General features: G+C 39.5%; 1 protein-coding gene across 4 annotated transcripts in view; it reads left to right on the top strand.

The window, feature by feature from the left end:
* RAI14 (retinoic acid induced 14) overlaps window positions 1-25,404 on the top strand; it is a 143,365-nt gene that overhangs the window by 103,021 nt on the left and 14,940 nt on the right. For 2 of the 4 annotated variants that reach the window (XM_012640523.1, XM_012640522.1), the window contains 9 exons: window positions 10,276-10,364; window positions 14,716-14,780; window positions 18,471-18,528; window positions 19,243-19,313; window positions 20,895-21,001; window positions 21,989-22,167; window positions 22,390-22,418; window positions 23,818-23,904; window positions 24,836-24,922. In XM_012640523.1, coding sequence (XP_012495977.1) covers window positions 10,276-10,364; window positions 14,716-14,780; window positions 18,471-18,528; window positions 19,243-19,313; window positions 20,895-21,001; window positions 21,989-22,167; window positions 22,390-22,418; window positions 23,818-23,904; window positions 24,836-24,922 — 772 coding nt within the window. The remainder of the gene's footprint in view (window positions 1-10,275; window positions 10,365-14,715; window positions 14,781-18,470; window positions 18,529-19,242; window positions 19,314-20,894; window positions 21,002-21,988; window positions 22,168-22,389; window positions 22,419-23,817; window positions 23,905-24,835; window positions 24,923-25,404) is intronic. The other 2 variants (XM_012640525.1, XM_012640524.1) reach the window with 1 other exon arrangement.

Below are 25,404 nucleotides of genomic sequence, written 5' to 3'. Positions count from 1 at the left end.
GGGTGGCTTGTTTGATTTGGGGGAGTACAAATTGGTTGCAGAGGCAACGGAAGGAATCGAAGACCTCATCGTGGTAGCAGCTGTGCTGGTATCGGGAGCCCAGGTGGCGAACGAGGCAAGAAAGAGTTTGGTTTGAGAGAAATTTTCTGTGAATGAACATGCCTGAAAAGTTGAGGTCTTCTAAAAGTAGCCTGTGAGTCTGTATTTCCTTCAATATTATGTTCAGCTGGTAATCAGAAACCAGAATTGTGTTTGTTATTATTCTGAAAGATAGAACTTTCCAGGCTGTAACTCGTGAGTGCTTTTTAATAGCAAGAGTTGAAGTCCGCTTTGGGTTAAGAGCCTTGAGAAATATCCCAGCCTTGTCCCAAGATATTTATTTTGGGAAGGTTTGCACAACTTGCTGAGTGGTTTGGTAGGAAATCTGTTCGCCCCAGTGCTTGGATTATATCTCCGTTGATTCGAGAGCATTGGCAATGCTAATCTGCCCCACTGAGAAGCCTGTGTTTGCTTTTTGCCAAATACTTCCAGTTTTTGGTTTAAACTTCGTTTTTTAAAGAGCAGTGCAACCAGTCAGTTATGTTATATAGTGCGACACAGTGTGCAGAGTGATTGCTTACAAAGGGTGCCATTTCTGAACATGATGGTGAAGAACCAGCTCTGGAGACAGAATGCCTAGGTTAGAATCCAGCCAGGCCCCACTAGTTCTTATAATAGTTCTGGGATTTAGGGTAAATTAGTAAACTTCTGTGCCTCAGTTTCCTCCTCTGTACAATGGGGGTGATAGTAGTTTATCCCAGCCTCCCATAGGCTTATTGTGAGGATGTAATAAGTTAAAATGTAAGGCACTCCTAGTACACAGGGTTAAAATAGATAAGCTACTATTGTCGTTGATGTTGTTATTTAATTGCCTTAACCATGGCTTAGAAGTGAGGGAACTGAAGTTACTTAGGGCAGCCACGATCTACAGCAACAAGGCAGCCGACCAGCCCTGGTCCCTGGGCCTCCTGAGCTGCCCTACAGCTTCTCAGTGTGCCGCCGACTGTTTCTCTGCTGCTTCTGCCATCCCGCATCCCGGCTGCCACCCAGCTGCTGTTTGAGGCTACTAGGGACATCCGTGAGTTGACTTTCTCTTTAGGGGACAGAAAATGAGAGAGAGAGAGAAAGCTACAAAACTCCTAAGCACTGAAACCTCGGGGATCCTTCCAGGTGACAACAGTAGGGACATTCCAAATATCAATAAGCAGCAAAGGGATCAAAGTCATTTTATGTAAATCTTCAGGCTGCTTATTTGTGCCTTTTGTTTGCATCGCTCTTGGAGGGCCCCAGCTGTTTTATAAGCAACGCTAAACATTGCCCATTATAATGAAATGTAAAACAGCCTAGATTCCTTTTTTGTGGGGCATATCCGCAAGATTGTTTTGTGGCTAAGGAGATTATGTTTTCAAAAGAGCTTTGAAACAACGAGTGCCTTGGCAAAAACGATGGGGTGAGGTTTTAGTGCTTCTAAAACTTTAATCAGCCCGGGAGCTTGTACGTGCACCTTTTGATGCAGCAGGTCTAGGCGGGGCCTGAGAACCTGCATTTCTATCAAACTCCTCATCCACAGACCACTCTCTGAGTAGCCAAGCCTTAGGTTACTGAAGTGCATCACTTCAGGTACGTCGGAATCTGGACAGCCACCCTGCTGTCCCTGTCACTGGGCCTGGGGTAAATGAGTGGACAGAAAGGTTTTTATTCACTTCCACTGAATTCTTTGACTATCTAAATGAAGAGATAAACAAATAAGTGAACAAAATCTCTCATAAAATATATTGCTATATAGACTTTTGAATGACTTTTTTTTTGTCTTTAACAGGAAAGGCCACACTTTTTAATTAGAAGTAAAAGCTTCCAGTGAAGACAAAGCTGAAGGATGTTCCTCATTTGTTTTGCATTGACTCTTTTATATTCCTTTAAGGGGAGAGTTCAGGTGATAATTAACTGAAATAACTACCTCAAAGGGCTCATTAAGACAGACTTAAATGCTTTGCCTCTGGACATTTTAGGTTGTAATTAAAATTCTCATCTCTTAAATTAAAATTTGCCATACTGTAATAAGTCTTGGCTAGGATGTAGAGAAATTGGAACCCTCATGGGTTGTTGATGGAGATATAAAATGCCACCATTTATGGCAGCAGTTTTAGAAAACAGTTTATGACTCTAACAATTCCAGTCCTAGGTATATACCCACTAGAATTGAAAACATGCATTCACACAACCACTTGTACACAAATGTTTTAGCAGTAATAATAACCAAAAGTAGAAATGATCCAAATATCGATTAGTCAGCGAATAGGTAAAGTACGGTATATCTATACCACATTATGTTATCAAGGTGTATAGTGCTGATGCATTCTACAACAGGGATGAGCCTTGAAAACATGTTAAGTGAAAGAAGGCAGACATGAAGGACTACGTATTGTATGATCCCATCCTTAGGAAATGTCCGGAACAGGCTAATCCACAGAGTCAGAAAGTGGGTGAGTGATCGCCAGGGACTTGGGGAGACAAGGAAATGGGGAGTGACTGCTAATGGGGTACAGAGATTTTTTTTTTAGGGTGATGAAAATGTTCTGGAGTTAGATAATGAGGTTGGTTGCCAGTTTTATGAGTATACTAAAACCAAAATTGTACATTTTAAAATGGTGATTTTTATGGTATGTGGATTGTAACTAAGATTAAATCCTGATCACTTGAGTTTTTTTAAAAAAGATCTTTGTTTAATTTGTTTTTATAGAATTACATTTTAGCAGTATACATTGATTTTGATGGTTTATCAGAGAGTTTCTCAACCTGGGCACTACTGATATTTTGGACTAGAGAGGTAATTCTTTGTTGTGGGGAGTTGACTTGTGCATTTCAGGATGGTTAGCAGTGTTAGAAGAAAAACTTAGGACAAATTAAATTTAACCAAGTTTAGGTGAGCAAAGAACAATTCTCGAATCAGGAAGTTCCCCCACCAGAATAGGTTCAGAGCGACTCTGCTTGGTCCGAGAGGATTTATGGACAGAAAAAGGAAAGTGATGAACAGCAAACAGAAGTGGGGTACAGAAACAGATAGATTGGTTACGGCTCAGCACTTGCCTCATTTGAACAGCCTGGACAGTTGGCTGCCTGGGATGGGCATAAACTCTGTGACTGGTACAGGGGGAGGTGATAGTCTGTTTATATCCAGTTAGGTTACAGTTCACTGTGTATGGAGAAACCTTTAGGCCAAACTTCCAGTAGAATTCCCCTCCTGCCTGTCTCTCCCCCACCCCCCCCCACCACAATAAAATATGTCTCCAGACGTTACCAGATGTCAGAGTGGGGGATGGTACAAAATCGCCCCCAGTTGAAACCACTGGTTTTCTTTAGTCTTCCTACTAAAAGCCGAGCTTTATAAAGGTAGGGACTTTGTTTTATTCACACTGTTTCTCAGGGCTTAGAACAGTGTCTCACACAATAGATACCCTAGTATCATAGTAAATATATGAATGAATGAATGTATTTAGCTACAGAAGTAGCAGTACTTGTAAAAATATACAGCTGTAGAAATATCAATACTATCAGCTACTTGAGTTAGTTCCAGTGCCTTAGAATTGTCAAGAATACTGTCTGTGTTTAAAGGGGTTTGTGTGTTGGGGGTAAGTTTTCATCAACCTGTTGCCTTGCCCTCTGCGCCATCCCAATCTGCAAACTCCTTATTCAGAGAGAGTTGCCAGCTATCCAGGACATAGGCCATCAGAGGGCACCGACCATGCTCTGAATTAGTCATGTGCTGACCCGGGGCCCCATGTGCTTCCTAAGCCTGAGGGGACCCCACAGATGCTGCCTGCTCTCTGGACAGGGTGGCCCCAGCCTGGACTGCCACCACCGAGGGTGCCTGCGTTCATTAATCACTGTGTGAGAAAGGAAACCTACTCCCTGTCGTCTACAAATCCAAGTTTGGTCACTGACTAGTTATGTTTTTCTACCCAAGAAAACCTAACTTCCCACTTGAGTATCTTATTAAAAGTTGGCTCTGCTTCCGGTTCACATTCAGAGGCTAATGTTAATGGGTTGCTGCTGCCAAAGCCTGCCTTGGGGATTATCGCTTGCATGAAAGCTGCCAGAATGTTAGCTGAAGTGTGAGCTTTAGACAAGGCTGGTCTTGGATGGGTTTTTGTAGCCTGCAACTTGTCTACAACTTTGTTTCCAAGTTTCCATTCAGTGGAAATGCACATAGTGTTTACCTCTTCCTCCCCCCACCCCTTTCATTTTCTTAGCAGTGGTGGTTCTGATTTAACTTCCGCTACCCTGTCCTTTCTGAACATCGAGACAGTTCTTTTATCAAGCAACATGTCACAGATTCTGTGCCTTGCCTTGTGTTGAGGAGGCTACAATAGTTGATGGCTTTGTTTTTTTGTTTGTTTGTTTGTTTGAGTCAGAGTCTTGCTCTGTTTCCCAGGCTAGAGTGCAGTGGTGTCATCATAGCTCACTGCAACCTCAAACTCCTGGGCTCAAGCAATTCTCTTGCCTCAGCTTCCTGAGTAGCTGGGACTACAGGAACATGCCACCATACCCTGCAAATTTTTCTGTTTTTCCTAGAGATGGGGGTCTGGTTCTCACTCTTGCTCAGGCTGGCCTCCAACTCCTGGCCTCAAGCCATCCTCCCACCTCGGCCTCCTGGAGTGCTAGGATCACAGGCGTGAGCCATGCCCAACCTAATAGCATTTTTTGAGCATTTAGTTTATGCTTCACATTTTGTTAAGTGCTTTTACACATAATTCATTTATTCCTTCATAGCCCATTTTACTGATGTGGAAACTGAGATATGGCGACGAAGAGGTGGCAAAGTGCAGATTCAAACCCAGTTAGTCTGAGCCCTTAAGGGTTATTTTTATTACCTCCATAATAACATGCTTCTTGTTATACTTTCTCATCTGACTATGTGTTTTTGTCCCTCCTCTAAGCTTTAATAAAGCTATAATAGTGTTGGAAGCTTTAATTTTTCAAAATCATGGACATTAGGAATAAGGATCAGATTTCCTGAGGTTAAAACCTTAAGATGATGGATATCCAAATTAAATACACAAAAGAAATAACAACAATATAATTTTCCCACCCTGTCCTTTTGTACAATGATATTTACTCCACTCCTGATTAATAGAAGCTTCTAGGCACAGAGCAGGGGAATGAGAGAGAAAGGAAGAAGGGCTCCCACTTCCAGCAGTTTTCTCTCTGAGGGGAATTAACTAAATGACCCACCTCTTTTTATTAGTAATTGGTTGTTCAAGTGTAAGATATCTAGATGGAACATACAAGTGCTCCTGTAACACAAAGGAGATGGGTTAGGGGGTTGCTGACAAAGTCATTTCGTTGTCTAATTTGTGCCTATTTCTTCTGCATTTGAACATCTTTCATAAAAACAAGACAAAGCGAAACCAGTACACTCACCATTTTGGTTTCTTATATGTGGTAACTGATGTAGCAACCTCTTTCAGGTTATAGACACTATGTTCCAAACTTAGTAGTAAAATGATTTTATGACTAAAATTCTGTGGCAATGATATATTACTATATTAGGTAAAAGGTAGAATACTTTAAGGAGTTCATCAGAGTGATCAATAGATATCAAAATAAGTATGTCTTGATAGCTGTTCTTTCTTATTTTTAATTTTCTTTTTCTAAATGTAGCCTGAAGATTTTGAGATAGTAGCATATATGTACTGTAGAGTAGTGCGTATGTAACATATATAGTATATAGCATAGAAGACTTTGGTAAATCTTTTTTTTTACTTCTCATTCATTACTGAAGAGCTCTTGTTATTGCACAGAGTATGCCCATAGAGCTTACAAAGAATTTCCCAGTTTTAGACCACAGTTCTAGCATGTGCTTTAATGAATAGTGTGTCAGCAATTGTGATAAATTAAGTAACTCCATTAGAGTCTGAAGTAAGTAGAATGAATCAAACCTCAGCATGATGGGAGGGTTCAAGCGCTGATACAATTTTATGTTTTCTGAGAGTCTTGATTATGATTTACAGATTACAGGGACAGTTGGGTTGGTAAGATGTTTGTGAGGTTTGCTTGTTTTTTAATTTTGTTTTTGCTGTAGTTGTGTATCCACGTGTGTGTGAGTGCTCACGTGTGTTGTGGATAGGGTGTTGGTTATTCTCTCAACCAAATTCACACTATAAAATTTGAATTTTATCACTTTATTGCAAAGTGGGGCATTCTAGACTGTGTGCTGGTTCTCATTTAAATTGGCTGTTTTTCTTATCCTTGGAAAGGTATGTTCTTGAACCCTTTACACTGGTCTCTACGTTGGCCCAAGGCCATATTAGAAAACCTTTTTGAAGTCACTTATCATGTGCCACGTAATTATATATTGTCCCTTTAAAACATTTTAGCGAATGCCCAAATACCTTAAAGAAGCGACCCAATTATGTGACAATTAAAACATTTTTTTAAGCCTGCATTTGCTATCACAAATATTTAATCAAATGATATCTGCTGGAACCTAACGGGTCATCCGTGAATAATCACACACAAAATACCCAAGCCTGGTGTCATTCAAGGGCCCAGCAGGAAATAGGGAGCACCCTCAACTAGGATGATTGATGAGAGTTTGAGAAAGAAACTATTTACAGACGTGTGGCCAGGTTAAGGGAAACCAGCAAGGTTGGGAACGCAGCCCTGGACTGGCAGCAGGGAGAATCTATTTCTACTTTTGACGTGAGGGGCAAGGATACTAAAACCTGGAGACAGCTGCAGCTGCAGCTTTGGGAGAGCAGGCCTGCAGAGCTGTGGCCTTCCTAGAGGAAGGCAGCCACTGCTCACATGTGGCCTGGCAGGGAGGGAGTGGAGGGGATGATGCCCTGAACTCTTTGCTTATTTCCTCCTGTCTCTTGCAAGCGCCTTCCATTGGTCAAACCAACCAGAAGCTAAAGGACGAGGCAGTCCATGGGATGTAGTCCCTTAGAGAACTGCTTCCCGGGCCACAGACCCCAGGGGATAAAGGCACAGGACAGACCTAGGGGGTACAAAGAGAACACACAGCATTAGTGACTGTCCCCCCAAGGGCAGAGTCATGTACTGTTTCTTGGCTTTGCTCCCACTTCCTGGAAATGCATGCTCAGTGAGAGGAATGATGATACAAAGTGGAGCTCCTTGTCTGGAGAAATGAACCAGAAACGTACAGCTAAAATGATCCACCTTTCCCTTTCCTGCTTTGCAGGCTCATCTCTGTGCCTATGTGTCTTAGAAAGTAGAGCAGCAGCTTTTGTGTGACATCAGAACACAACAAACACCTGGAAATGAGAGTCCTCTTGGAGAAACACCTTAAAATAATGATGTGTTGAATTGAATCATATGAACTAAGAATGGTTTTATAAGCTAAAAGTATGATGGTGCCAGAAGCATGCAGTGTAAAATCACAAGCATGACTATCTTATATAAATGAGCTGTTTCTAATTGTATATATTTGTTTGTACTTTGTTAATTTTATCTGTAAGAGCAGTAAGTGCTGAAGCTTTAAGTAAGATATATGAGGAGAAAATTATAATTGGGAAAAGACTGTCATTATTCTATTTAGTTCTGCAAGAGGATAGTTGGAAAGTCCCCAGAATAGAGGAAAAGTCACTTCCTGATCTAAATTCTTAATGGGATAGGCAGGACAAAACAAAATTAATCTCTCTCTCTCTCTCTCTCTCTCTCTCACACACACACACACACACAATTTATTAAAACATATGCAATGAAATCTTAATTAACTGGATCCCTCAATAAAATGCGTTACAGTCATCAAAGATATCAATTTAAGTTGTTATCAGGGGTTTCCTTTTAAAAAGCAATGTCAAAAAACAATTCTGTTATGCAATTGGAAATTGAGCCCAGCTTCCAAACACTTCACTTCTCCTGCCTTGTAATGATCATTGACCTTCCAAGTAATGACCCTGAAACCCTCCAATTCCCAAATCATTTATAGACTATCATGTCCCATTCATCAGATGACATTTACCAACATACAGTAGTGGTCTGCAATAATGTTCCACTGTCAGATGTGTTTGCAGTTTCAACCACCCATAAATATAGTATGCAATCCGCAAGCAATCCAAGAAGCCTCGGAGTAGAAAAAATATAAATATCACATGGGGAAGAGGTTAGTAACTATAAGGGGCACATGGAGAGCTTCAGGGTGTTTCTTGATTAGTATGAAGGTAAAGTGTTCTATTTGTGAAAATTTAGCAAGCTATACAATTATGATATGTGTAGTTTTTTTATACATGTATGCTTCAGTCAAAGTTATGTATAGATACAATCAATTGATAGAGTGTGCGCACACACATGCGTGCACTAATCACTCTTCCTGATACTTTTATCTTTAGAGTGGGATATGGTTACCCTCTTGTTTAGATACTTTTGATTTAGTTGTCATAGGAGTTAGAGTGAACAGCTTAGAAATAAATACATAGACATTAAGAAGGTAAATACTAATCAATTTTAGGTCTTAATAATTCAAGGGTATTTTGATTAGCATCCCTAAAAGTACAGTTCAATAATTGAGGCTCTTAGTGATGACTACATATCCTCAAGAGCAATGAATTTGGTTACAAATACTGTTACTAAAGCTGGCAAACATTTAGAAATCTTCCACCAAGATTAATAAAAGATTTACTGTTTAAAGGTGAGCTTTACTTATAGTGAAATTAAGCTATACCAACAATGCTGAAAAACAGGCATTATTTTACTGCCTTAAAAGGAGGTTCTTTGGGTTAAGCTGTATTGAATGAGGAATTCCATTTAAACATGTCACCACATTCCCAAGTCATTCCATATGATCAAAATTTTACTGTAATGTGAAACCACCTACGAGGTGGATTTTGACTGTAAAGAGACATTGCATACAGATTGTGCACAAATACAGAAATAGTTGGTGTGATCAGAGCCACGTAGGCTAAAATAATAGAATGTTAGAGCCAGAAGAAACATTAGAAATTATTTGACTCAATCTGCACACTTTATGGTGGAGGAAATTTAGGCATAGAGAGGTTAGACTGACTTCCTAAAAATACACAGATAGTTGTGTTGTGGCTGGTTTGCAACCAGAACTAAAATATGCCTGTTTGATGATTTGTCTCTTCACTCCACCTGGTTATTAAGAGCAGAGGTCTAGTGTCAGACCAATTTGGGTTCAAATATTAGCTCTTGGATGTGCCAGTTGGGTGTGACCCTGGGCTCCAGTGACAGATCCTACCCTGTGAGAAAATATTGCCTGAGCATTAATTCAGAGCTACAGACACTAAAGGTGTTGCATAGGAAGTATATTGAGGGCAACTCCCTAAAACTAAACTGAGTCAGGAGAAGAACTGTAAGGCTTGTGAACCTCTCTCTACAGGAAGGAGACTGAGAGGAGGGGAGACTGTCCAAAGCTTGCAGCCATCTCAGCCTCTGGGCCTGACTGCCGAGTGTAATTGTGCTTTGCATCTTTCTGCCTCCAGAAGTGCATTCAGCCGGGGTGTTTGGTGTGGCATTTGGATGTTATCCTTTCTTTTAACAGCCAATCTAAACATGTTGAACGTGGCTTGTACTTCCAAGTGTTTCTGAGTTCTAATGCCGTTTGCATCGGAGTGTTGATATGTGCTATCTAATGGAAATAGTAATAGGACTCTCCTTAAAAGGCTGTTATGGGAATGAAAAGAGATAATGTATAAAAGTGTGTAGTTAAGATGCTTGACATACTTTAGACACTTAACAAATGTTGCACGCAACTATTGTTATTTAGCTACAGTGTAACAGCAGATTTGGCATTGATGATGTCCAAGAACCTTGACCACTGTTTGACTCCGACAAGTTTCTCTTTGTAAAGTATATTACTTTAAAATGATGGCTTTGATGAGAGCAGTAGACAACAGGAAAAAAAGCTGATGAAGACTTATTACCTAGAAATTGCGTCTAGTTGAGACTCTGGCTTGTTTTATAAGAGACAAATATATAGTTGAATCTTACTTTTTTCAAGCCTAGTCTTTGGGTTGGAAGACCTAAGATCAAGCTTCCACTCCATCACTTAATAAAAGGTGTCAATGAACAAATTATCAGACTGTACTGAGCCTGTTTCCTCATCTTTAAAATGAGGTTGATCGTAATACCTAGTCAGTGGGTGGCTGCGGAGCTCAAGTGAGAGTGTATACACGAAGAGGCAAAAACTTTGTCAAGATGAACGCTAAGAGGTGGAAGTCTTAAGGATATTGTGTTTACCTCTCTTTCCAGTTTTCATCTGGCTGCTGCAAAAGGACAGGTGGAATGCCTCAGGGTCATGGTTACACATGGTGTGGATGTGACAGCCCAAGATACTACCGGTATGTGGTTTTTAATCTCTTAAGTTAGCAGGCAGCAGGAGAGCAGGAATCACAAAGGTGCATAAATTCATTGTGGAAAATTGAGAGTCTACAGATAAGCCAAAGAAGAAAATAGAATCACCTCCAGTGACTCGGCTGTGACATGGTTTCCTCATTTGTGCCTTTATGTTTTCATCTTATATGTGGTTACTCAACAGAGACTGTATGCTTCATATACCCCATTTTTATATTATTTTCTAAGATTATATGTATGGACCAAGCAATATTCCCTGCTTTTTGTTTTACGAATCATAGTGTGAGGTGATGAATGGGTGAGTTATCCAGGAGCTAATTTCATCAACTAGCTGAGATGGGCTAGTTTTGTGGGCAAAAGCTGTGATCTTCATCTGGACCAGCTGCCCGTCATTCTCTCCCCTTAGCATTGTCAGAAGGTAAGGCGTTGGGTGTAAAGTACAACATCAATAATTATGTCATTTTAGGTAGCCTTGGAAGCTTAAGCGAAATGGTCAGTGTGGGTGTCGTAGCAGTGCCAGGCACACACAAATGTTCACTGCATTTTTCTGCCATATTACTGTGATTATTGCTACTTCAGCCAGATCACCTTTGTTCTTTTTTACACACTGGACTTTTGAAAGGTTTCACATCTTTTTAAAAAAATAATAAAATAAAAAAGGTTTGACAATCACCAGGTCACCTGCTCTCATTTTACAAATCAGAAAAAGAAAATCCAAAGACTCGCAGAAGATCCTGACAGGTTTTTGGATTTTGGAGTGTTCCCCTATCCCTTAATTGCTGGTTTGCCAGCCAGCACCACAGGTACCTCGCAGACAGATGGGAAAGTCAGCTCTAAGCTCAGTGGGCCATCTCTGAACTGGACTCATGTTATTTGTCTGACACCTTCCATTGCTTGTTTGCTCTTCTTTATTGATGTAAGAATTGGCAGTTCTTTAGAAAACAGTTGACTCCTAGACTTCTTTTTTTTTGGATGCCTGGAATATGCAATGGAATTAAATAGAAGCATTACTAGATGATTGAAAAAGACCAAATAATCTTTTTTGTTATCATAAAACTCTATTTAATACTAAGAATGGTTATTACAATTAAATCTTTTATAATCTTATTAATATTTTATCTGTCCTAGAAAATAACAAAGTGAATGGACTTGTGCTTCAGTGATAAAAACTTGTTGTGAACATGAGGGTTTCTAATAATAATGTTGTTTAAATATAGTTAAAATTGTAAATAAGGACCAAATAAATTTATGCTTTTATTGTTTAAATATATTCTGCATTCTAAAACTCTAATCTAAAAAACAATTTTAAACTTTCTTAGCTAGTTGAGTGTCATTTAATTATCTTTATTTTTAAATGTTTCTGTATTATTATCTGAAATTATGATTTCTTAGACTTTGGCCCTTTGATATTTGTTAGCCATATCTTCATATCCCAGGTCTTCACTGATTTTAAAATTTTTCACATGTACCTGACAAATATTTTCTATTATATTAGTTAATTGCTCCCTGTTTTCTCCAGCAGTCTTAAGAATTGACTAAATGATCACAGTTTGAGTTAGTTTTACGGGAAGGTGTCCTGTGGCTGGGGCAGGCTGGGCCATCCTGCTTTCAGTATTAGGATTCTTAGACTACCTGTGATAGTCCAAGACTCTTGATTTGTGTAAGTACCACTGGTATTTTATTTGCAGGCTAAGTTCTCCTGGAATGCACTTGAATTAGGGTTGCCCTTGTTATTTGTCTATAGGGAAATTGTTTCCTGATATTCCAGACAGATCCATAACTGTGTGAGAGCCAGACTTATGCATTGACTCCTTATAGGGGGATTCTGTCACTAATATAATATATTCTCTCCAGAAAATTTTGCATTTGGAAAGAGAATTTTGTTTTAGTGTTAGCAGTGAGAGACATCTTACTGCACTATAATAGTGTCCAGGGAATGATATGTCATTTAGATTTTGAGACTATTTTAAGTGAAAAATACTTTTGTGCTGCTGCTTAGGAAAACACATCACACAGCCAGGGAATAAAAGAACTTTTATTCTTTTATACTTCTGTAGAAACCCAGCACCCACTTCCAGGTAGGACTGGAACACTTGAAGTGAAATGAAAGCCTGTTACTTATGACAAGTTGTTTAAATCTCCCTGCTTTCTTTGGAGAACTGTGCCTTTTTCATATGGGTGCTCTTTATGCAAAAAAGCTTTTGTCCACAGCATAGATAAAAGTTAATGCATTGCATACGCGACATAAACAGTCTCCAACTTATAATCAGAATGTGTTCCAAAAATTCATCTGTAAGGCATTTGTTTAAAACTTAGAATGTGTTCGTCCTTAGAAACAGTGGTATAAATGATGGGTGAAGGGCCAATCTAGCCCACCAACCTATTTGATGCATAATGTGCCTAACCTCATATAATTTTGCTTTATATATACCCCAGAAGGAGGAATCTCATACAGAGGAAAAGGAAGAGAAGAAGATCTTTGTCTTTCTGCATCCAAGGGTCTCTTCCCCCTCATTTTTAAATCTTTCTTACTCTCCCCTCCTGTTTTCGGGAAAGGAGGGAGGGATTCCTGTCTCTCAGTATCCCACTCTTACTAAACAACTCATGCTCACATGTACCCTTAAAATCTCTCAGTACAGCTGATGTCAGAATAGAAGGAATCTGATCTTTTGAACTTACACATGCTTTTGTGCCACTCATTGTGGTCCTGTGACCCTCTGATTTTTAAATATGGCGTTTCCCAGACATATGAATCTTTAATTAGTGGATTTCTGGTAAGTGTTATAGAGTGAATACTAATTCACAAAGGAGAGTGGTATTTTGGGATTGGGCCACCATACAAAAGAAATCGTTCCTCTAAGTTGGTGGTTCTCTGCTAGAGTTAATATTGTCCTACAGGGGACATTTGGCAATGTCTGGAGACATTTTTGACTGTCAAACTATATATCTAGTGGGTAGAGGCCAGAGGTGCTGCTTAGTCTCCTTTACTGCACGGGACAGCCACCCACAGCAGTTACCCAGCTTAAAAGGTCAGCAGTGCTGACCAGAGAAAGATGCCTGAAGCGTGTCCCAAAGCATGGGTGTCACATTACAGGTGTTGTGCTGGGATATCTTGGTCAAATAGTTTGGGACATGCAGGATTTAAAAGCTTACTAGGTGTTTTGAGTGGGATGGCAGGTGTAACTTTGGTTCCCTCTCCTCAAAGCCCCCAAACCACACATCTGCAATTGGCATACCCTCTACTTCAAATCGACAGAAATGTATTGAGAGCCTGCTGTGCGCCAGCCGTGTTGAAGGCACTGGGAATGCAGCAGGGAATAAGACAGAAATGTCATTTTTCAAAGTTTATATTCTAGTGGGGGTAAAAAAAACAGCTACACGTGTGTGTCTATATATAGAGAGGGGTGAAAAGGGAGTGATGGAAGGTGTTAAGTGCTATGAAGAATAAAGAAATAAAGAGTAGAGATAAAAAGGGTTGGGAAGGAATTGGAATTTTAAACAAGGAGGTCAGGAAAGGCCTGATTCCGAAGAAGGCGTTTCAGAGGGAAGTGAAAGCAAGTGTGTGGTCATCCTAGGAAAGGAGACTCCAGGCTAAGCAGTGAGCAACTGCAAACGCCCCAGGGTGGGAGCCCCTCAGGCTGCCCCTAAGCCCCTCTTCACAGAAATGCTGTGGGCTCATTCCGCAGTAGGGCGAGTTGGGTAGAGCATTAGGACTTCCTAAAGTTATCTGACCACAGAGCCATCAGAGAGTCTCATGTGGGAGTCAGGAAGGGAACTTAATGAAATGCTACTTTAACAGTGTATTGCTTTATAACTCTTTCCCTTCTTCTCTGTATGAACTTGAAAAATCTGAAAACTCCAGGTAACCTCCATTCAGGGCTGGAGTACATTTAGAGGAGAGGGAAATGAGAAGTCAAAAGTAGGTATTTACATGTGTGTGTCTTTGATGTGTTCTCTGCTGGCTTGTGGGCCACCTTTGGGTCCCTCAGCCTGTGGCACTCATAGCCTGGCGTGACTGCTGTGGGCACAGGAATTTGGCATACACATGGACAGCGAAAAGCAGAACTTCTAAGCTGCGTATCATGAGTCCACTGCATGCTTCTGGCCCAGGGCTCGCGCCCCACGAGAACAGCAGCTGGCGGCTGTGAATGTTGTCTGGGTGAATGCTCCGGGTTCTCCCCACCTTCGTCACACTGAGGAATGCGAGGCCTTGTTCTCAAGAGTAACAATTCCATCTTTGTTGGGACAATTTATTTCCTCATAGTTGTCTGCGGTGCAGAGATGAGAACGTGATTTAAAAAATATGGCCTTTATATTCAATTTTTTTAATCCATTTAGGACACAGCGCTTTACACCTCGCAGCTAAGAACAGCCACCATGAGTGCATCAGGAAGCTCCTTCAGGTAAAGCGATGACAACTTAAAATTATAAATGTGTCAATTTTACAATGTAAAAGAAACCTTTATCTGTGGAAGAAGAAATACAGTCCCCCCATACTCCTTTAAATACAGTTCTAGAGCATGTTTTCCAAAAAATTTCGTTATTGAAACAACAGCCAAGGAGAAGATTGTTTCCATAGCAGCTCCACTGGTAGAGAGAGGATCCTAACCAAAATTTGCAGCATCTTCCTGGATCTAGCCCTTTTCTCCCCTTTATTTGGCTTCCTGTTGTCTTTTCTGAAGGACTTACACCTCCCAAATAGTTTTTAAAAAGTCTTTTTGTAAGCCGTTGGAGATCTTTATGACACAGGATCTCCCATATCCTGGTATTCTCTCTTTCAGTCATTAGTAGAATGCAGTTCTTCTTGAGAAGCAGAATTTCAACCATTATTTCCTTGTATGTAACTTGAGCTTTTAGTTCTTAGTTTTTGTTTAAGGTCTTGGTTTTATTCTTCTTTATAATTTTCAACCAACTCCCCAGTTCAATAACCTTGGCCAGGAAGTTTATAATGATCCCTTAAAATGACAACTTCCATAAATCTTTAAAGATGAATATTTAATGAACTCCCAATAGCAGTCCATACAGTAACATCCAGCTGTTGCCAGTCAAAATGCAAGCTGGCTGTTTTCAGAAACAGCATAGGGCAATAAAAGATGTGTTTGGAGTACTATCTGTTCTGTTGAGCGGTTGTCTCGGCCTTCACAAGCACTGTTTGGGAACCAGCATCTTGCTTTAATTTGGCTTTGAAATTCTAATGCAAAAATGTGGTCACATTTTTCAACTTGTCCTGCTCTGTTGATCACATAGCTCCTTGTCTTGCATTACATGACGTAAGCTACTGCCACTTCCAGGAATGCATAACCTTAACAGGTCTCTGAAGCAAAATTCAAGAAAGATTGATCAATGTCTGTGATGTTGCATTATGAGGCTTCCCCTGAAGACAAAATAGAACTTTTCTTACCTGCATCCTAGGGGACTAGACACTGTAGATAACTGAAAATCATTGACTTGCCCAAGTGTCCTGCCTCCATGCCCTTAGCCCTCAATGTTTTTTAAAAATTTATTTGCATTTTAAATCTCTGTTCCCATCCTGGCTTGGCTATCCAGATTTTGCTTCTGGCTCTGATTTTAAGGAAGAATTAACCTAACAAGCTGGAAATCCTTGTCGGCAAGGACCAGATATTCTAGCCTCTAATGTAATTTTATATCTGGTTATGCAAATGGATTGGTTTTTCTCCGAAACCTTTGAAGGCTTTAAATGGTTCCTTGTGGTGATCTAAAATTAGGCCAAAGTATGGTGAGTCGTAACTGGATCTCTCTTCTTACCACTGAAGGGCAGACATTTCACTCTAGGTAGCCTGTTTTTACCTCCTCTAACTTCCAAACTGTCCAGATTGCTCTCTTTCTGGATAGTTGTTAAACCTCGGCCTTTGATGTCCTCCTGATCGATCACTTTCCCGGGGTCCTGCACCGCTCCACTGCTAGGCAGTTCTTCACCTTCTGTCTCAGCAGCCCAGACTCTGTGATGTGACCGCTTTTACCTCCTGTTACCCCTCATTCCTGTTCTCTCTGCATTTACTGATCTCTCTGGGTTCCCCAGGCCTTCACTGTTACTCTCTGTCTGCTGGGGATGTTTCCCCTCTCCAGTGGCTACACATTTCAAGTTCTTCTTTAAATTGCAAGGCAATGAGCACAAATAGAGTCTTGTGAGATTCTTCAAATTTAAACACACTCTCTCCTTCCCCTGATCACTGGCTATTTCTCCTACCCTTTCTAACACCAAGTTAGAAACACCAAGTGCTCCCCAGGTACTGTGTACTATGTCAAGCATTGAATATATTCTGATGAACAGAGCAGCCCCTATCCTGGTGAAGCTCACAGTCTGGTAAACAAGTACACAAATGTATATTACAAATTGCACAGCACGAAGAAGGAAATGAACAGCCTACTGTGAGAGGAGTGAGAGATGGAGGTTCAGGGAAGGCCTCATGGGGGAGGCGATATTTAAGCTGGGAGCCCCAGTGATGCAAAGAGCCAAGGGGAAAGCATTCCGAGCAAAGAGAATAGCAAGTGCAAAGGGCCTGGGGCAGGAAAGGTGCTAATCAGGGAGGAAGGAAAGCCAGTGCTTGGGCTTGGGGCAAGGCAAGCGAGGAAGAAAAATGGCATGGCATGTGGGCCCTTGCATGTCATGATAGGCAGACTGAAGTTAGTCCTAAGTACAACACAGAAGTATCAAGGGCTTTTAAGTGGATAGTGCGATTCACAGTTTTAAAAGTTCATTTGAGTTGTGTAGAGAATTGATTAAAAAGGAAAAAATTAGAATTGGGGAGACCAAGAGGCTACCTTAGCTGTCTAGGTGAAAAGATGTTGGGTTATGCTAGGGTGTTGGTAACAAGAAAGAGAAGAGGGTAGCTCAGAGGTATGCTTTGGAGAAAGAATTGACAGGGCATGGTGGTAGATTAGATGTGGGAGGAAGAGGAGAAGAAGTTATCAAAGATGATTTCCTGATTTCTGGCTCATTGACTAGATTGACAGTAGAGTCCAGAGGAACAGGCTAGGCGTCAGGGGAAACCAGCAGTTTGGGCTGTGCTGCCTTTGAGGTGCTTACAAGACCTTAGAGCCAAAGTGTGAGGTAGGCAGTGGGTTAATAAGCCACTTAGTGCTTAGAGATGACATTTGTCATGTATGGATAAGAGTGTAGGTGAGTCTGAATCCCAGCTCTGCCATTTACCAGGACTTGGGCAAATTACTAACTTCTTTGTGGCTCTGTTTCCTCCTCTGAAATGGTAATAATAGTATCTAACTAGGGTCGTTAGAGCCTTAAAGCAATTCCTTGAACAGGACTGGTACATGATAGCTAATACTCACATAATGCATATAATTATTGTTATTTTTAAGATTGACATTTGGGAGTTACTTGCTTCTAGACTTCTAGATGGTATTTCACACTGTGAGTGTGGACAAGCTTACCAAGGAGGAGAGCTTAGAGAAAGAGCACGGAGGAACCCTGAGGTTTTCTGTTTGGCTAGAGGAGGAGGAGGGGCGACCAGAGCCGCAGAAGGAAAACCAGAATGGATGGCCCGGCAGGGCTCTGGGAGCTGAGAGGAGGAATGCTTGGAGGAGAGGGAGTGGGTTACAACTGAGAGGTTGGTAAGGGGAAGACCAAAGTGTTCATTGTCATTGGAAACATGAAACTGGCCTTGACTGGGGCCAGTCCATGAAGTCTTGAGAGTAGAAACCAAACTGCAGTGGGCTCAGGACTGAATGGAGGCGAGGAAGCATGGCCTGTGAGTAGGTAATTCTTAAGGGAAAGCTGGTCTTGTGAAGGGGGACAGAGAATTAGGAGATAGGGGGAAAGGTAGGCTCAAGATGAGAGGTCCTAGAGCATGTTTGCTGGCTGGCGGGGATGATGGAGTGATGCTGTGAGGGGGAGGCATGGACAGGCAGAGTGGCAAAGCGGGGACAGTGTGCCTGTCCCAGAAGAGAGGAGTCTCCCTTCCCACGAGAGACTGTAGGCCGTGGAGCACAGCAACTGGGGCTTATTTATGTTTATGGCCTTCCTAATAAGTCGCGTCATACCTTGCACGAAAAGGATGAACCAAATAGAATTTGTGCCGGATATTTTATTATATGTATTTATCTTTGTCTTACAGTCTAAATGCCCAGCCGAAAGTATTGACAGCTCTGGGAAAACAGCTTTACATTATGCAGGTAATTCTCATTCTCTTGTCTTCTGCCATAAGAAACTCTAAGTTTTCATTTTCCTTTTTCAGGTCGTTAACCTCACCGTACTAATCCTGGTGCTGTTTTCTGTCATCATTCCTGGACATTCCCATTTTACTCAGTTTGTAAAACATGTAGAGTTTACCAAGGAATACACCTAGAATTCATCAATTTTCTGCCACCCAACCAGTAAATATTACCATGGTTAATATATTTTAACTGATTTAAGGTTTCTTTTTAAACTAAGAGATATTCATAAGCACTTGTGGATTTCAGGTAAACGTGATACAGATTTTTGGATTCGGGGATTATGAACATCAGTCAGTTTTATTTATCAGCATTTGGTTTTAGCATTTATCACACCTTCAAGTGACAAACGATGCTGAAATCTGGGTGATTAGATTTACAGATTTCTTTTATTGCTATTTGTGGAAAAGCTAAGTGCTATGAAACGCTGAACCAAATGTTTGCCTAAAGGCAGCTGGCGGTCACTGGCTTTAGGTCTGCATAACTCTGAAAGTAAGCAGTAACGTAAAACATGTCATCCTTGACCTTCCTAACGCCATTTCTCTTCACTGCAACTAGAGTAAACATATGCAGACTGGGTAGAACAGGAACTTATCCTTCCTAGAAGCCTTTGATGCCCGTGGTTGTAGGGTAGCTTTGTGATTGGCTATGACAATTATATTTTCCTCCCCCCAGCGGCGCAGGGCTGCCTTCAAGCTGTGCAGGTTCTCTGTGAGCACAAGAGCCCCATAAACTTCAAGGATTTGGTAAGTACCAGCTGGTCACGAGAGGTGGAGATGGACAACGGTTTCTAGAGCACAGTGGGTTGCCTCTAGAGTCACTGAGACTTTAGACATCTGAGTATTTGGCAAAATTCAATTGCTTTTCAACCTAGATCCTCTTCTACAAAATGAATTTATATATTGGTATTATCCCTCCTTGGTCCCTAAGGCATTAATAAAACATTTTCCAGAGTGTACTTCCTAAATGTGTGTATTTGTTTCTAAGGATATACATGTGTTCTGCCATGAACCTAAATAATGAATAAAGCTTAATTTCTTGATTCTTAAAAGTAAAAAATAAGTCTACATAGAAATTCTAGTATTTTCTTTCTGTACCCCATGTATTACTTCCATGGATACCTTGTGGTTAGAATGTCCCAACTTCTAAGACCACTGCTGGCCTATTTTAACCTCACTGGGCTATTTTGAGAATAAAAATTTGTCATAAAGTGGCCTATCACATACGGTTACAGGGTTAGATTTCATGCTACAGCATGAGAATTAACATGCTTATACCTGCTGGAGATGTTGTGCGGTGATTTCTATTAGATAGAATCTATAAATAAATTTACACTCCCTGAATTTCTGTACTTTATAACCACAAGTATTATAACTTCTATAATGTCTAGAAATCTGTCTGAAATTCTACTGTAAGACTAGACTTAATCAATAAGCAACAATTATATTTTTAAAAATCCCCATTTTTAAATAGTTGGACATATTACAACTTATCTTCTTTATTTGTCTATTTGATTGCTTGCTACCTTAAAGCTTACCGTCAACTGATTTGCGGGGTATGTTCCAGAAAAAAAAACAGAGTATCATAGCTTCTCTTTATGGTTTGTGTCCTTTGGTCAGGCCTAAGATTAACAGAAAATACTCATCTATATATTCTAGTGTTTTCCTCATTTGCTTTATATTGTAATGTTTAAATTGTTGATGCACCTGATATAGTTTGTACATGAGTTGGGGATCTAATTTTATTTTTTCCCAAAGGCATTGCCAATTTTCATGACATATTAAATAAATAATTCTTTCTAATCATCTCTTTATCTAATCATCTATTAGTAATAGATAGATTCTTAAATTATGTTGCATTTTGATACCTAGTGAGATTACTAAAGGGCATACTTTCCTGGAAGAGAAGAGTGGAATAGCGGGATATACTTAGTTCACTGGGAAGAAGCTCCTTAGTGGGTAGAGGGACCTTCTGTCGCCGTGTGAAGACAAGTCCTTTGTTTCCCTGCACCATCCCTCAGTACACCTGGTATACTTGCTTTGAGCCTTTACACGCTTTGAATTCCACCCTTTCTCACATCATCACCCAGACCAAGTACAGCCGAGAGAATAAGCAGCCCAAGAGGCTTGAGGCTCCTAGAGAAAAACCAACGTCAGCAAAACTCCATAAGAAGAATTGTACCAACGTGTAATGGTGGCCCTGTAGGGGCATAGGATATCAAGATGGATCAAATATTAGAACAACAGTACAAGTCAGGGAAAAAAAATGGTTTGCAATTCTAGCATTCGGTGTCTGAGTTGAAATCTAAATCTGAGTTTGTCTCCTAGGATGGGAATATACCTCTGCTTCTTGCAGTGCAAAATGGCCACAGTGAGGTCTGTCGCTTTCTCCTGGATCACGGAGCAGATGTCAATTCCAGGGACAAAAGTGGAAGGTACTGCAGGATTGGGCACAAGTCATGTGACTTCAGTGATAGCCACATTCTCAGAGTCTTTCAAAATATCACAGCTATATTTTGGATGATTTGTTATAAAGTGGTTTTAACTTCTTTCCTTTTAAAGTTTCTACCTCTTTTGATAATCAAAAATCTATGTTGACTTAAAAGCAGTTTTTCCCAGATTTCTGTGGGCATCACTGCTGACTAAGTCTGATGAGACTATTAAATATTAAAGTGAATAAGCCATTTCTTGTGACTTTTCATGCAAAATAAAAGTAAATATATGGTTGATTTTTTTTTTTTTTTTTTGAGACAGTGTCTCACTGTGTTGCCCGGGCTAGAGTGCCATGGCGTCATCTTAGCTCACAGCAACCTCAAACTCCTGGGCTCAAGCGATCCTCCTGCCTCAGCCTCCCGAGTAGCTGGGACTACAGGCATGTGCCACCATGCCCGGCTAGTTTTTTCTATATATTTTTAGTTGTCCAATTGATTTCTCTCTATTTTTAGTAGAGACGGGGTCTTGCTCTTGCTCAGACTGGTTTCGAACTTCTGAGCTCAAACAATCCGACCGCCTCGGCCTCCCAGAGAGCTAGGATTATAGGCGTGAGCCACCGCGCCCGGCCTTATGGTTGATTTTTAAAAGTAGTCTTAGTATAGGTTCTTTGAAATGCTTGATGTAAAAGAAGAACAAGATTTGTACCAATCATATTAAATTTCATCATATTATGCCAAATAGTATAGATAGAAAATTATGTCTATGTTGTTTGGCTAACATGGTTTAATGTTTTGATTTAATCTGAAGTTAAAAAAAAATACCTACTTTCATCTTGAGAGCATTCCACTTCAAATTCCCCATCAGATTAAGTATAGTAAAGGTTTAACTGCAGTTAATCTTCTTTTTCTTGTTTTCAAGACACATGATTTTGCAATAAAGAGTTTTCACATTCTGTTAGTACTAATTTTGTTTCTCCTTTTTTTCTTTAGAACTGCTCTCATGCTGGCTTGTGAGATTGGCAACTCTAACATCGTGGAAGCCTTAATTAAAAAGGGTGCAGACCTAAACCTTGTAGACTCTCTTGGACACAATGCCTTACATTATTCCAAACTCTCAGAAAATGCAGGAATTCAAAGCCTTCTATTATCAAAAATCTCTCAGGATGCTGGTATGTGAAAGAAAATAGCCAATGTTATTTTAAATTTATCCACTCCATTTTCCCCAAAGGATGAAGGAATTTGTGCAATATGATATATTTTATTATTCTTTTAAACATATTCTTGAAGAAAAATGAAGTGTTAAGTTGCGTGTTTGTGTGTTCCGCTTTCCCAAAGTGGATCTGCGTCATTATGGTTCTTATAGTTCTTTTTTTTCACTTTTTCCTCTATAGATTTAAAGACCCCAACAAAACCAAAGCAGGTATTTATCTTTTGGGAAGGGTCGTGGGTTTTTTTGTTGTTTTGTTTTTTTATTTTTGCTTGTGGGAATTTGAAAATGTTCAAATTAATCCACTTTGTGGTCCACCAGAAAAGTGATAAAAGATTATATTAAAAATACTTAGGCACTGAAATATCTTTGGAATAAATGAATCATTATTATAAGGTAGTAAGTGTTTTCTTAATAATTTACCTTATTTCAGAAGCATGTAACTTTAAACTTGCTACTTATGTATTCATTTTTTCCTGAAATGTACTAATACTTCCTACTGGTATGAAAATGTTACATGTGGTTTAAATTCTGAGACTGAATAACAATAATTTACACACTTACAATATCACATGGACTACAGACCTACAGCCATGAAAATGTCAGATATTTAATGAAAATAAGGGAATTTAGCTTTTTTTCTTTTAGTTAGGGGTTTTTTAAAATTTCATCTAGTGTTATACAAAGTAAAAATTGAGAAGTTTGCCCTGTTATTTTGTAGTTTTTCCTAGCAACTGTCGTAACTATCTGTTTTTGACAAAGAGATGTGTGTTTGGCTATTATATTTATTTATACATGAAGATTCTTGAAGAAATCATAAACAGCAAATAATAATTAATTTATTATGTTCTTACTGCATTACTTACTTATAAGTAACCTTCAGAGATGAGGTTCCCACTTTCCCTCATATTTACATTCTTTAAAAAAAGGAATTGGTCCCAGCACAGTGGCTCATGCCCATAATCCCAGCATTCTGGGAGGTCGAGGTAAGGAAATTGCTTGAGGACAGGAGTTTGAGAGCAGCCTGAGCAAGAGCAAGATCCCGTCTCTACAAAAAAATACAAAAATTAGCTGGGTGTGGTAGTGCATGCCTGTAGTCCCAGCTACTCAGGAGATTGAAGCAGGAGGATTGCTTGAGCCCAGGAGAGGTTGCAGTGAGTTATGATGAGGCCACTGCACTCTATCCTGGGCAACAGAGCATGACCCTGTCTCAAAAAAAAAAAAAAAAAAAAAAAAAGGAATGGAAGTAATGCAGAGGCATGGAAAATACCACTGCTTTTCATAAAGACAGAAAGCTGACTATGAATATATTCTGGTTTCTGAATTGTGGTGGACAACTCCTCAACCTCTGCTTTCCCAGTTCTCCACACCAACTTAATCTGGTTTTGTCTTATATGCTTTTATTGTCTTGCTATTAAAGCATGGGCTGCTAGAAGAAAACTTGGAGCATGCATATTATTTATTGTTATGATGATAACAGATTTTAGATCTTGACGGAGTAGGAAATGCATGAACTTTTGAGGTTTTTCTCATTTGTTTGATGAAGCTACTTGCTCAGACTTTACTAACCTAACTAACCCACCTCCATTCTTTGGACTGTGATAACTTTCAGCATGATCAAGTCTCTAAAATAAGCTCAGAAAGAAGTGGAACTCCAAAAAAACGCAAAGCTCCACCACCTCCTATCAGTCCTACCCAGGTAAAAACAAAAGCAAATCAACAATCAACAAACATACGGCAACAAAGCCATAATTTTGTCATTTTGTGTTTAGGCCAAAAAAAGGAATATTTTAGAACTGGCCCTTAAGTACACATTTAAATTTTTCCTTAGCATTTTTAAATTACAAATTGTGGTATGGAGATTTTGGTCATTAGTGTGGAAATAATATTGATTCTTATCTATTTTAAAACTGTAGAGTTTAACAGTATCTTTTTTTTAAAAAGCCTCAAGGAAATTTCTCAAAATCTTATGACAGAAACTTTTCCCTTAAGATAAGAAAATCAGTCTATTTTTAGTTCCTCATATTAACAATTTTAGTAAAGCGTTGGAGAATAAGTAGCTAGTGAGGCAGTTAGTTGAAAATGAATTTTAGTTTGTTTCTTATAACACCGCTACAATATATTTACCTTTCTAACTATAGGTAAGGTTGGCTAATATTAAAAGTAGATTCATTTCTGAGCTTATAGTGATTACTGCACAGAGAAAAAAGTTCAGAAATCTGTGAAATGGCAAATAAAAACAGGCTGGAGTTTGTTATTAAAAAATTCATAGGCCACAGAAAGAATAATCCATATTCAAATAGAGGAATATCTCATCTGAGAAGTAATTTGAAATATATTTTAGTGTATTTATTAATATTCTTAACCTACAATAGAAGTTCTATAGAGTTTTAAAATTGATTCTAATTAGTATAGGAGCAAAGTTACTTAGTGATACTTTGCAGACTTTCAAGAAGTATTTGAAGTAACTAAACTGCATTGAAAGTGTATTACCCCTGAATTAATTGAAGCTAAGGATACTTACTGTTAGATTTAATTGCATTGGTTAAACAAGTTTATTCTTTGGCACTGGAGAAGAAAAGACTTTGAAGATGTATTCTTTATCAGTGGTTTTCATTTTGGTTTTTTAGTTGAGTGATGTGTCTTCCCCAAGATCAATAACTTCAACACCACTTTCAGGAAAGGAATCAGTATTTTTTGCTGAACCACCCTTTAAGGTATATCCTTTCTGTGTTCAATTTTGTTACTGTAGTTTAAGATACGTGATAGACTTGCTTTAAGTTATACAACACTGGGAAAAATAGAATATTTTCTGAATCATTTGTTCATAACCTTTGCACTGTGAAAGGACCCCTTGATTATTTTTCCTGGCATGGACCCCATACAATAAGAATAGGGTGAATCAATTATATTTACTGATGATAATTCATTTTCTTCATTTAAAAAAACAACAAAGTACACTGATGTGGAATCTAAAAAGGTTGAACTCATAGAAACAGAGAGTAGAATGGTGGATGGAAGGACAGAGAGTTGGAGAGATGTTGTTCAAAAGGTACAACACTTCAGTTAGGAGGAGTAAGTTCAAGAGATCTATTGTATGACATGGTGATTACAATTAATGACAACGTAATAAGAGTAGATTTTGTGTTCTCATCACAAAAAATAATATGTGAGGTAACGCAAATGCTCTATTTAGCCA

This window comes from Propithecus coquereli, unplaced genomic scaffold (assembly GCF_000956105.1).
Source record: "Propithecus coquereli isolate 6110/MARCELLA unplaced genomic scaffold, Pcoq_1.0 Scaffold154, whole genome shotgun sequence".
In the NCBI taxonomy this organism is placed as follows: Eukaryota; Metazoa; Chordata; class Mammalia; order Primates; family Indriidae; genus Propithecus; species Propithecus coquereli.
This window is presented reverse-complemented; position numbering and strand designations above follow the sequence as displayed.